At 40.7% G+C, this 12335-nt stretch overlaps 1 protein-coding gene across 1 annotated transcript in view; it reads left to right on the top strand.

Annotated features, from left to right (window-relative positions):
* The window catches only part of LOC139762009 (organic cation transporter protein-like), a 153480-nt gene extending 145296 nt beyond the window's left edge, over positions 1-8184 (top strand). The window contains exons 10-11 of the mRNA XM_071686791.1: positions 4082-4266; positions 5225-8184. Coding sequence (XP_071542892.1) covers positions 4082-4266; positions 5225-5365 — 326 coding nt within the window. The 3' untranslated portion in view covers positions 5366-8184. The remainder of the gene's footprint in view (positions 1-4081; positions 4267-5224) is intronic.
* Positions 8185-12335: the final 4151 nt, after the last annotated feature.

Below are 12335 nucleotides of genomic sequence, written 5' to 3'. Positions count from 1 at the left end.
TGAAGCGTCTGGGGTAAACCATGGAAAGCTGTGTAGGTATGTATATTTGCGTGTGTGGACGTGTGTATGTACATGTGTATGGGGGGGGGGGTTGGGCCATTTCTTTCGTCTGTTTCCTTGCGCTACCTCGCAAACGTGGGAGACAGCGACAAAGTATAAAAAAAAAAAAATATATATACATATATATATATATATATATATATATATATATATATATATATATATATATATATATATATATAAATTGTAAAGGATTTTGAGTATATTAAAACTTTTGGTTGTGAACGTGAGATACTGTTCGTGGTTATAAACGCCTTGCTAAAAGTTTTCAAAGTGTTGTGCCAAGTGTTGTTTAGGTTGCATCAAGTGCTGTACGAAGAGAAAGTGTTGTTTGTTGTTATAGAAGATGATTTATAAGATTAAGATTCCTAATAAGAGTTAAGGGAGCGACAAAGTTAGAAGGAAAGAAAGTGGGCTTGAGCGGTAGACTGCCATTATCAAAATGCGGGCGACGCCGCGATCATGCCGTCCTTAGCAAGCAAGCTACCAACAGTTGCATTACGTTCGTCATCATATCAAAATCGCTACAGTTGTCGCTCATGTGTGATAATAGCTACCGTGTTCGTAGATCAAGGAGAAAACATGTGTGGGTTCATGTCATAAATAAACTTCGATACCAATATGGAGAATATCATTACCTGATGCCACAACTAAGACTATATGAAGAAAGGTTTAAAGATATTCTCGTATGACCCCATCGACGTCCGACAAACTATTGCAATTACTTCAGAATTCCATCAGCAAACAAACAACAAATTACAGAACACCTATAAGTGCTGAGGAACGACTCACGGTGACTCTGAGGCAAGCGAACATATCTTTTAATGTGTAAAATCTTATTTGAATAACTTTATTGGTAGGCGTAGGAGGCGGTCGAGATAAAGCTTTGGTTAGGTCTACTAGACATTATGATGCTACATCAGAACTGAATCATTTCTTCAAGAACCAAAAAAAAAAATTTATAAAACACTCACAGAGCTTAGAAACATTTAATACTCATGATTATAGAAAACAAAGAAAAAAGTAAAAACCTTTCATTTCAAAGAATCAATATGAATATCCTGTACTGCTCGACTGCCAGGGTCTGAGAGAGCAGGTGAAGGCCAGCGCGTCGCCAAAAAATTCGCGCAAATTATCAAACTCGCGACCATCGCTCTCCACGTCGCCCGCTTGCTCGCCCGTTTTGTTTCGCCCGGCCGCTTTGGTGTGTCCGTATACTAAGTGACGTTTAAGGTTACAGAGGGCGCTGTTTGTGGGCTAAATCTTTTCTTGCCTAGAGCTATAAAACGTCTTTATTTGGGTAATAGGAAATATTGTCTAGGGTTATTATCATTATTGTCATTATCAGTAGTAGTATTATTATCATTATTATTATCATTATCATTATTATTATTATCATTATTATTATTATTATTATCATTATCATTATCATCAATATTATTATTATTGTCATTATTGTTATTATTATCATTACTACTACTATTACTACATAAGTCCACATTAAGGTTTGGCCTTAATGAATGTAGAGAGGATTATGAAACAAAAAGAATAGACAAGCGAAAGTATTTACGAATTTTGTAGGAAAAGAAAGACCTGACTTTTGAAATGTGCCTAGTCTTACTATTGGGAAAACATGAGAAAATAGAGAGTTCCAGAGCTTCGACGCGTAGAGAAAGAAGCAGTTATCAAAGCGGCCCACCCTTGAGTTGTCGATGGCTACACAATAATCATGTGATGCAGGAGCTTGCCAAGTATTGCGTGGTCTAGCTACAGATCCTTGCATTTACCTACCCCACCACCTTTTCATAAATAAATCAAAAAGCTATGGCAGCATCACATTGCCCCGCAGCAGCCCAACGTTACTCACCCTCCTCTTGACCTACCCGTACGCGTGCCTATCACTCTTGAGAAAATCTCATTGCTTCTAAAAGCTTACCTTCTACACCATGTATTCTAATTACTACTATTATTATTATTATCATTATTATTATTATTATTATTATTATTATTATTATTATTATTATCATTATTATTAATTATCATTATTATCAGTATTATTGGTTTTTATTGTTGTCATTATCATTACCAATATTCTTATCATCACCGTTAATATCATCATATTCATTTTCATCTTTAATATCATCATAATCATAATTACTTTTAGAAATAGTGTGACCAGGTGCGAAGCCTCTGCTTTCGTTGTCACTAACATTAAGAAATAGTTATTTTTAGGCTTAGAATGACAGCAAGGACGAAGGGGACGAGGTGAGGTTGTTTGATGACCCCGTCATCCCAAGTCAGCTGGAGTTCTACGCCAGGAACCTTTCCTACCGTAAACGATATTGCTTTCCAGGAGCCACAGTAAAATATATAGCTCACTAGGTAGAGGACGTCTGTGATGCTGCCGACAGTAATACCCTTATTGTTTGTCATGTTGTCACCAACGACATGATCAAGAAGATATCGCAGAAGTTTCCGGAGAAATGTCGTCAGCTTCTCTGCCCTTTAGCAACAGAGCTAACAACCCTTGAGTTTCAGAAGTAATATCAAGAATCGGCACCGGGAACACCTATCATGCTCTCAATGACTGATCAGCTAATCTTTATTTACAGGAGGGATTTAAGTTTGCAAACCTATGGCAAGAACACTATGCTACACATTGAGCCCTCGCAACATATCCTAGATGGATTCAATCAACCACAGCCCCACTCCCGCAAAATATCAGTGACAATACATCCCTACACAAAATATATTTAAAACCGCCTTCCATAATAATGACAAAACGTGTCACTCACAAAACTTAAACACCGCAAAGTGTTCCCTAAAAGGCAGATCTTTAAACTCTCTTCTATCTCTTTCTACACGATCTCCCATTACCTTAAGAAAGCCTCAACATGAAGATCCTCTCATATACAGACAACCTCACTGTCACATCACAACACCTTAATGCCACAATATCAACATCAAACATACAGCATTACATGATATATAACTTGTACAATTGCTCACCAAAAACAGAATGTCTGCGTCTCCAGAAGCTTCAATCACTCTATTAACCGCAGACAGACACGAATCCAGCTCACACCCTCCAGTCACCTTAAATGGACTGTCACTCCCACTGAGTAAAACACCAACCATTCCAGACATCACATATGAGGCACACATGACATCCGATCCCCATACCAGTAATATCAACACAAATGCAACATACAAACTACATTCCTTAAGAACACTAACTGGCACCAGATCTAGACAAGAAAAAGAATCTCTAAACATCCTATACGAATAATTCATTCCTCCACTTTAAACCATGCCTCACCTCCCTGATCTTCCACCTTCTCAAAGGCAAATATAACAAAGCGGCAAACCACACAAAACAGAACAATCAACACCTTCACAATGAAGTATAGATCCTCTCAAGACATTCTTACTTAAGCATCCTCAGCTCTCAGTTCTTTGCAACAACACTAGAACCCATCCCACCTACTTTATCTATACAATCGACCACGGTTAACCGAGATGGTTTAAAAGTATGGAGACTATGTGCGGAAAGAGACTAAGACGATTCATATCTCAGCAGTGTAGGTAGCATGGAGGAAGGAGAGAGAGGGAGGGAAGGAGCAGGATGGGTAGAGTGAAGAAGGCTTGTACGTATTACGGTATGGAGATTCTGGGGGTAGGGCGGCGTGCATGGGATATGATGAACTGGATCTGTGTGGTTTATGGTGGGTAACGCGCTGACATTGAGCAGAACCAGTACATATGATGTACCCAAGGTGAAGCATGAACTTTGTGCGTGGGGCTTGGCTGTGGATTGAGGGTTTCAATTTCAGTTCATTCCACAAAATAAGGAGAGAATGTACGTGTGTAGGCAGATCAATTCATCGTTTGCCTGCTCATGCGGCTGCCTCGCTGGGGCGGTAAATACAATTATGTATAGAATATGATGACATTGTATTTACATCTTGTGATTATGTCCGTAAAAATCTTCTCAATCTGAGATCATCTTGTTTTTGTGTAGACCTGGTGTGGATGAACATAACCCTAGCAACAGTGGGTAAGTTCTTCAACGCAGCCGCCTTCGCTCTGGTCTGTATCTACGTGACCGAGTTGGTGCCGACGGGTGTGAGGAACGCGGCCTTGGGCACCTCCTCCGCCTGTGCCAGGGTCGGGTCTGCTATCGCCCCTTTCATCGTCGATCTCCTGGTGAGCCTTACTATGTACTAGGAATAATACATTTTTTTCAGTTTTCATCATCATGTTCATATTTGTAAGAATTTGTCTTCTTTCAACTTTTACCTTCGTCTTTCGCCACTTTATCTTAAGTCTGATTTCGAGGTCATTACGTTCATCGTAGCAATACTCTGCGTGTCGTCAGACCTTCAACATGTCATGTGCTGTGGTGGTGGTGTTGGCTCAGGAAGGAAGTGTTGACTCCTGTCGTCTGGTGTTGCTAATAAATCTCCCAGGCTGAAGCTGTCTGTCTTCCATCTTATTATTTCTTATTACTTATTTTCATCAGCATCGTCCATATCTCCCTCTCTGTTCCCATTCTCTGTCATTTGCTTTTTTTTCTAAATTTCTCTTCTTTCAACCATGTGCTTCCTTTTTCTCTATATTTCTTTCTACACTCACATCCTTCCACCTTCTTGTTCTCTGTATTCTCTTTTCTCATCCATATTCTTCCGTCTCCTTGCCCTTCTCCAACTTGTCTTCCTTCACCCATGTCCTTCCTTCCCCTCCATGTCCTTCTCCATCTTCTTCCTTCCTCCATCCTTCCAGTTCGTCCTGATACGTTTGTTGGTGATGGCTGACCCTGGAGGGTGTGATGGTAATGTGAGGACCTGAGACTCACTTGTCTTCATTAAGGTGCTGAGTGGCCGACGCCAGTATACATCATCTGGATGTGAGCTCCGTTAGCATAATGTGTGGCTGATTTGTCGGTCAAGAAACGGCTTCTCTGTGACCCACCTGTGGGAACCTTGTTGAAATGTCGGATCATCAGGTCCACAGAGCATTTTGACCTGGGAACAAGTGATTATCCCACACAGCATGGAGAGAGAGAGAGAGAGAGAGAGAGAGAGAGAGAGAGAGAGAGAGAGAGAGAGAGAGAGAGAGAGAGAGAGAGAGAAGCCATCACTAACCATCTGACGTGTTCCTTCAGGGGGAGGTCCACTACACGGTTCCCTCGACGGTCTTCGGACTGCTGTCCCTCGCCGCTGGTCTGCTCGCCCTCCTGCTGCCTGAGACCGGCAAGACCAGACTGCCGGAGACCGTGGAGGAAGTGGAGGCCATGCCCAGGTAGAGGCCAGAGTGGTCTCAACCTCGGCCGATGGAAGATGGTCCAATGATCTGGAGATCTGAATCTTCGACCATCTGGGTGAAAACAATATTTTCCTCTAGACAAAAATGTAGTCTGAGATGATACTAAGGTCTGAAGAGAAATACTGAGGTCTGGGAAAATGAGCTGAGGTCTGGGGAGGGGGAGGGGATAATTCAAGGTCTGAGGAGATAAGGTGAGGTCTGGGGATACAAGTTGAGGTCTGGGGAGATGAGTCAAGATCTGGGGAGATGAGATAACCCATGGAAAGTTGAGGTCTGGGGAGATGAGTTGAGCTCTGGGGAGATGAGTTGAAGCATGGAGAGATAAGATGAAGTCTAGGGAGATAAAGTGAGGTCTGGGGAGATGATAAATGTAAGACTACAAGTTAAGGAAGATGTGGAAGACAAACATAACGTTCAAACAAAACTTGCATCCATGAAACACTATCAGGACCATAGCCTCCACTCTAGCTCTATTATTCGCTTCAGCCTCCGTGGTCCCTTACACTGCAAGGTCTCTAAACCATTCCACTTTTCCAAGGTTCTCCCTATTCAAAATCAAACCGAGAAAGTCTGTCCTGGTCCCCCCACCTGGTGCTCTTCATTAGCATATCACTTCCTCATTTCCTAAATCAGCTACAAACTTTCACGCTCGCCTCCACTATGAAATGATCAGACATCCCACCTGCTGCCCCTCTCAGCACGTAACATCCACCAGTTTATCTTTTGCATGCCTGTCATTTCACAGATAAACCAATAATTCCTATTGACTTCCAAACCCTCTCACCTTATTTGCACTAATATCTAAAAATAAGTATAAGAATCTTAATTACCAATCCTTTTTCGTCACACAGCTCGACAAGCTGTTCTCCATTCTCGTGTACACCGAACCGGTACCCTACGGCCCTCAATTATACCTTTATGTGCCACATTGTCCACTCTTGCATTCAAAACCCCCGCTATGAGAATTCGATCCCTTGCACCAATATTGCTGAAGCACACACTCATCTCAGAAAAATTCCGTCTCCCTCACTCCTCTCACTACCAGGCGTATAAGCACTGATATACTCCCACCACTTGCAGACCACTTTCATTCTCACCCACATCATTCTCGAACCTATTTCCTTACAGCTCCTCCTTCATCACAAGTGCCAGGCCCTCCTTTGTTCACGCTAACCCTAGACGTTACCTTTCAGACATATGCAAAATAAGACCTTCCCTTTTCCGCTCAGCTTTGTTTCACTCGTAGTCAGAACATTCAGGTTCTTTTCTACAAACGTATCGGCCATTTTTCCTTTCTTCTCATCCTGGTTCCATCCACACCTGACCCCCCAGCTCCTACCCCTGTCAACTGTCTCTTACGATACTCAGGAGATACGTTGGTCGTTGTTTTTGCTCATCTGTTCCTTGGGATAAAGGGCTGTTATTTTAGGATAAAGAATCCAGCGAATTACGTGTTGCCAAGCGCTATGTGAAAGTAGCAGAAAATGTCAGTGTCTGTGTTGACAGAATTTCAGAAACCCATGTGTATAGGAAGCAGAGCAGGGAAGACTGATGACACCTAGGCTGGAGAGAGCAGACGTGGCAGAGGCTGCGGAGCTGCTTTCCCGCAGCTTCATCACTCCTCCTCCCGACACTCAGGACGGTAGAGCCTCTCTGGTCGGTGACTGTTCACCACCTGCTACTACTACTACTATCGTTACTACTATTACGATAACTGCTACTGCTTCTGCTACTGCTATTACAATTACTACTGCTATGACAATTACTACTACTGCTGCTGCTACCAAAACTGATTCCAGTACAACTACTGCTACTACCACTACTACGACTATCAATATTATCATTATTATTGTTATTCTTATCATTACTATCATTATTATTATTATTATTATTATTATCATTATTATTATTATTATTATTATTATTATTATTATTATTATTATTATTTCTTAACTACTTCTACCAATACTACTACTACAACTATCACTACTACTACTACTACAACTACTTCTACTACTATCACTACTACTACTACTACAACTACTATTACCACTACTACTACTACTACAATGACCACTACTACTACTACTACTACTACTACTGATACTACTACTCCTGCTACTATTACTACTGCTACCACTACAAGTTCGTTGGAATTAGTTACCATCATCTCTGCTCACTCTGGCTTCATCGTTCATCACCTTAAACTCCTTCGTGTTAGATGTTAATGATCTTAAGTATATTACCATCTAATCACCTCATTACAGGTTAAATCACCACTATATCAATCATGTGATGATAAATGTTGAAAGTCTTTCACGAGACAACGCTTGGTGGTAAGATTTTGATATGACAGGTCAACAGCAGGCGACCAGGATGAGATAAACCTCAGGTTGGATTATAAGAGATGTGAGCTGTAACAACAGAAGGAAAAATCAACATAAGAAATAGATAAACAAAAACAAAGAGATGTATGGAACATAAGATAATCAATATATATTGTCCTCCTGACATGGTGATATAGAGGAAGGACATGGGGGGTAGGCTAATAACCGTAGTTAAGGTGTTAATGTTAGAATGGAAACATCTGTAGGCTTAACTAATATCTAGGTAGTAACCTACTTAGATGTGTCATTCTGTGGGCAATGGATTAATATCTTTTGATAATAATAATTACTACAACTTTCATTAATTGCTGTCAAGATACCATGGTTATCTCAGAATATTGTCTTTACTGCAATTTTAGTATGAATAAATCTGTCTTTTGTATCACTGTTAATTAAACAAGTTCTTACGAGATATTTTTCTATTCATTATTTCCTTCAATTTTCATTACCTCAGTGTTACCGGACTCCACCTACTCGAAATAATATCGCAGTATCATTAAGAGTACAGTCTCCTCAAAGAGCTTATCACTCCAAGGAAGTCTTCAATTCCCTGCTGTTGGATGTGGCGCCCCCTTGCAGCTTCTCCAGTTTCTCACCCAAATCAGCCACCACCGCTGTATCATCAGCGAACAACAACTGGCTAACTTCCCAAGCCCTCTCATCCACAACAGACTGCATACTTGCCCCTCTTTCCAAAACTCTTACATTCACCTCCCTAACAACCCCATCCATAAACAAATTAAACAACCATGGAGATATCACGCACCCCTGCCGCAAACCAACATTTGCTGAGAACCAATCACTTTTCTCTCTTCCTATTCATACACATGCTTTACATCCTCAATAAAAAATTTTCACTGCTTCTAGCAACTTGCCTCCCACACCATATATTTTTAATACCTTCCACAGAGCATCTCTATCAACTCTATCATATGCCTTCTCCAGATCCATAAATGCTACACACAAATCCATTTGCTTTTCTAAGTATTTCTCACATACATTCTTCAAAGCAAACACCAGATCCACACATCCTCCACCACTTCTGAAACCACACTGCTTTTCCCTAGTCTGATGCTCTGTACATGCTTTCACCTTCTCAATCAATACCCTCCCATTTAATTTCCCAGGAATACACAACAAACTTATACCTCTGTAATTTGAGCACTCATCTTTATCCCCTTTGCCTTTGTACAATGGCACTATGCATGCATTCTGCCAATCCTCAGGCACCTTACCATAAGTCATACATACATCAAATATCCCTCCCAACCAGTCAACAACACAGTCACCCCCTTTTTTAATAAATTCCACTGCAATACCATCGAAACTCACTGCATTGCTGGCTTTCATCTTCCGCAAAGCTTTTACTACCTCTTCTCTGTTTATCAAATCATTCTCCCTAACCCTCTCACTTCGCACACCACCTCGACCAAAACACCCTATATCTACCACTCTATCATCTAACACATTCAACAAACCTTCAAAATACTCACTCCATCTCCTTCTCACATCACCACTACTTGTTATTACCTCCCCATTAGCCCCCTTCACCGACATTTCCATTTGTTCTCTTGTCTTACGCAATTTATTTACCTCCTTCCAAAACATCTTTTTATTCTCCCTAAAATTGAATGAAACTTTCTCACCCCAACCCTTATTTGCCTTCTTTTTTACCTCTTGCATCTTTCTGTCTTGACCTCCTACCTCTTTCTTTTAAACATCTCCCAGTCATTTGCACTATTTCCCTGCAAAAGTCATCCAAATGCCTCTCTCTTCTCTTTCACTAACAACTTACTTCAAAAAATTCCATATAAAGATTACTTAGTACAGGTGAAAGAGTGTTATCCACTGCCATACCAAATTTTTTAGCATAATAATCTCCATTGAATTGAAATACACAGTCTTTTATACACATCAGTTCAATAAAAACAGACTTTGAAACAGGTAAATGAAAATCATTCAAAACATCAAATAAACATTCTAAAAGGTCATCAACTGGAACTTTTGTGAAAAGTGAGGAAACATCAAAGCTAACAAGTTTGAAATCAAAATTACCATTGATGTTGTTAAGCTTATTAACTAAATCTACATTGTTCATGATATTTAGAATTTGATATCTTACCCACTAAAGGGCTAATAAATTAACCATTTTGAGAACCTATATGTGATGCAGCCTACTGAACCCACTATAGGTCTCACTGGAAAATTTTTTTTAGGTCTTGCTGGAAATTTTTTTTCATGTGTTTTGATAAGTCCATACATATATGGCAATGAAGGGGACAAAGATGACAAACGTTTGATAAGAGAACCATTACCTTTCAACAACAACTTCAGTTGTTTATAGAAATGGGTATTAATTGCTTCTAGGGGATTCTTACTGAGTTTAAAATATGTCATCATTTAAAAAATCATTCATTTTAGATAAATAATTACATTTGTCCATAATCACAACAGTGTTAGCCATATCTGCTTTAGTAATAAGTACATCACTGTCTTTTTTTAAGGTGATAATAGCTCTTATAAATCTTATAGGGCAATTAGGTTCCACTGGTTTTGACAAATTGGCATACACTAAACCCTTACACATGTACATATTCATACTTGCTGCCTTCATCCATTCCTGTCGCCACCCTGCCACACATGAAATGGCACACCCCTTCCCCCACGTGCGTGCAAGGCAGTGCTAGGAAAAGACAACAAAGGCCACATTCATTCACACTCAGTCTCTAGCTGTCATGTGTAATGCATAGAAACCACAGCTCCCTTTCCACATCCAGGCCCAAAAAAAACTTTCCATGGTTTACCCCAAACGCTTCACATGCCCTGGTTCAATCCACTGACAGCACATCAACCCCAGTATACCACATAGTTCCAATTTACTATATTCCCTGCACGCCTTTCACCCTCCTGTATCTTCAGGCCCCAATCGCTTAAACTCTTTTTCACTCCATCCCACCTCCAATTTGGTCTCCCATTTCTCTTCATTCCCTCCACCTCTGACACGCATATATTCTTTGTCAATCTTTCCTCACTCACTCTCTCCATGTGACCAAACCATTTCAACACACCCTCTTCTGCTCTCTCAACCACACTCTTTTTATTACCAAACATCTCTCTTACCCTTTCGTCATTTACTCGATCAAACCATCTCATACCACATATTGTCCTCAAACATTTCATTTCCAATACATCCACCCTCCTCCGTTCAACCCCATCTACATCTCATATCTTGCAATAGTATAACATTGTTGGAGCCACTAATCCTTCAAACATACCCATTTTTTCTCTCCGAGATAACGTTCTCGCCTTCCACACATTCTTCAGCACTACCAGAACCTTCACCCCCTCCCCTACCCTATGACTCACTTCCGCTTCCATGGTTCCATCCGCTGCTAAGTCCACTCCCAGATATCTAAAACACTTCACTTCCTCCAGTACTTCAAGTACTCATCTCACTGACCAACCCCTAGGGGTGGATGGACAGCTGGGTTGACTGTGGACTGACCGCTGCAACCAGGATTTGAACCCATGCGCTCAACCCTAGGCAGCCCGTGAATGAGTTACGGTCACAAACACTAACTGCTATATTGACTTCTCCTTACTATTGACCATGTTTCTCCTGGCCCAAGTGAGAGGTATGCTGTTCTGAACTAACTGTATTGGCAACTCAAAACATCCTGGTCACTTGGCTGGAAAAGTTTGGGGAACTGTAACTTGTTCCAACTAGAATAGGGAGTTCAAGTCCCCTGCTTATGTTTTCAGAACCAGAGGGACTGCCTGTAAAAGTACTGTATTGCCAGCTATAAGCTGAACAGCCTTCCGGACCTTCCTTTATACCTTCTGCGACACATATAACCCATCCAATTGTAGGTTTTTCCAGTTCATCAGCTGGATAGTCCATCACAGAAATGGACGTTTTTTCATAAAGGGAACCGAACTGGTAACTACTGATGTAAGCGTCCTGCTACCCACTCAATGGGGTGGGTGAGTTGGGGCCATGACACCATAGCAATAAACTGCAGCTTATGTAACAGGCAAGTATGATCACAGACAGATTACTGGTCATTCAAAATATTCATGCAAGCATGATGATGAAAACTGCTGCCTAGGGACGCAATAATCCCATATGGAAAAAAGGCATTCTGTTATCCACCTACTGGGGAAGGAGGGAGTGCAGACACTGTCCATATATTTATGCTGGCATAAATTTGATGCAGCATTATTGATGAACTTTAAAAATTCAACAGACCTTCACTTTTGGTCTATCATACCTACTTTTGAGTCTGCAGGAATGTGTTATGTTTAATGTACATGCTAACCTTTCCTCTGCATTACCTGCCTAAGTTCAGCATGCCCATTCCCTCCCCACAACTCACACAATCATTCATAATGGTGATCAAAAAACTTACTTCACAATGCTGATGTTGGTACAAGATTTCCTTTCCGAGGTATAAAATATCATAAAGCAACCATTCATGAACAATTTTAAGTTGACTAAACAATGTATCAAGGGACAAAGTAACACAAAGGTTCACTATGCAATGCTTCATTCCACTCATTTAT

The sequence above is a fragment of the Panulirus ornatus genome, chromosome 42, assembly GCF_036320965.1.
Source record: "Panulirus ornatus isolate Po-2019 chromosome 42, ASM3632096v1, whole genome shotgun sequence".
NCBI classification, from domain to species: domain Eukaryota; kingdom Metazoa; phylum Arthropoda; class Malacostraca; order Decapoda; family Palinuridae; genus Panulirus; species Panulirus ornatus.
The sequence above is the reverse complement of the archived record's forward strand: the minus strand, read 5'-3'. Positions and strand labels throughout refer to the sequence as shown.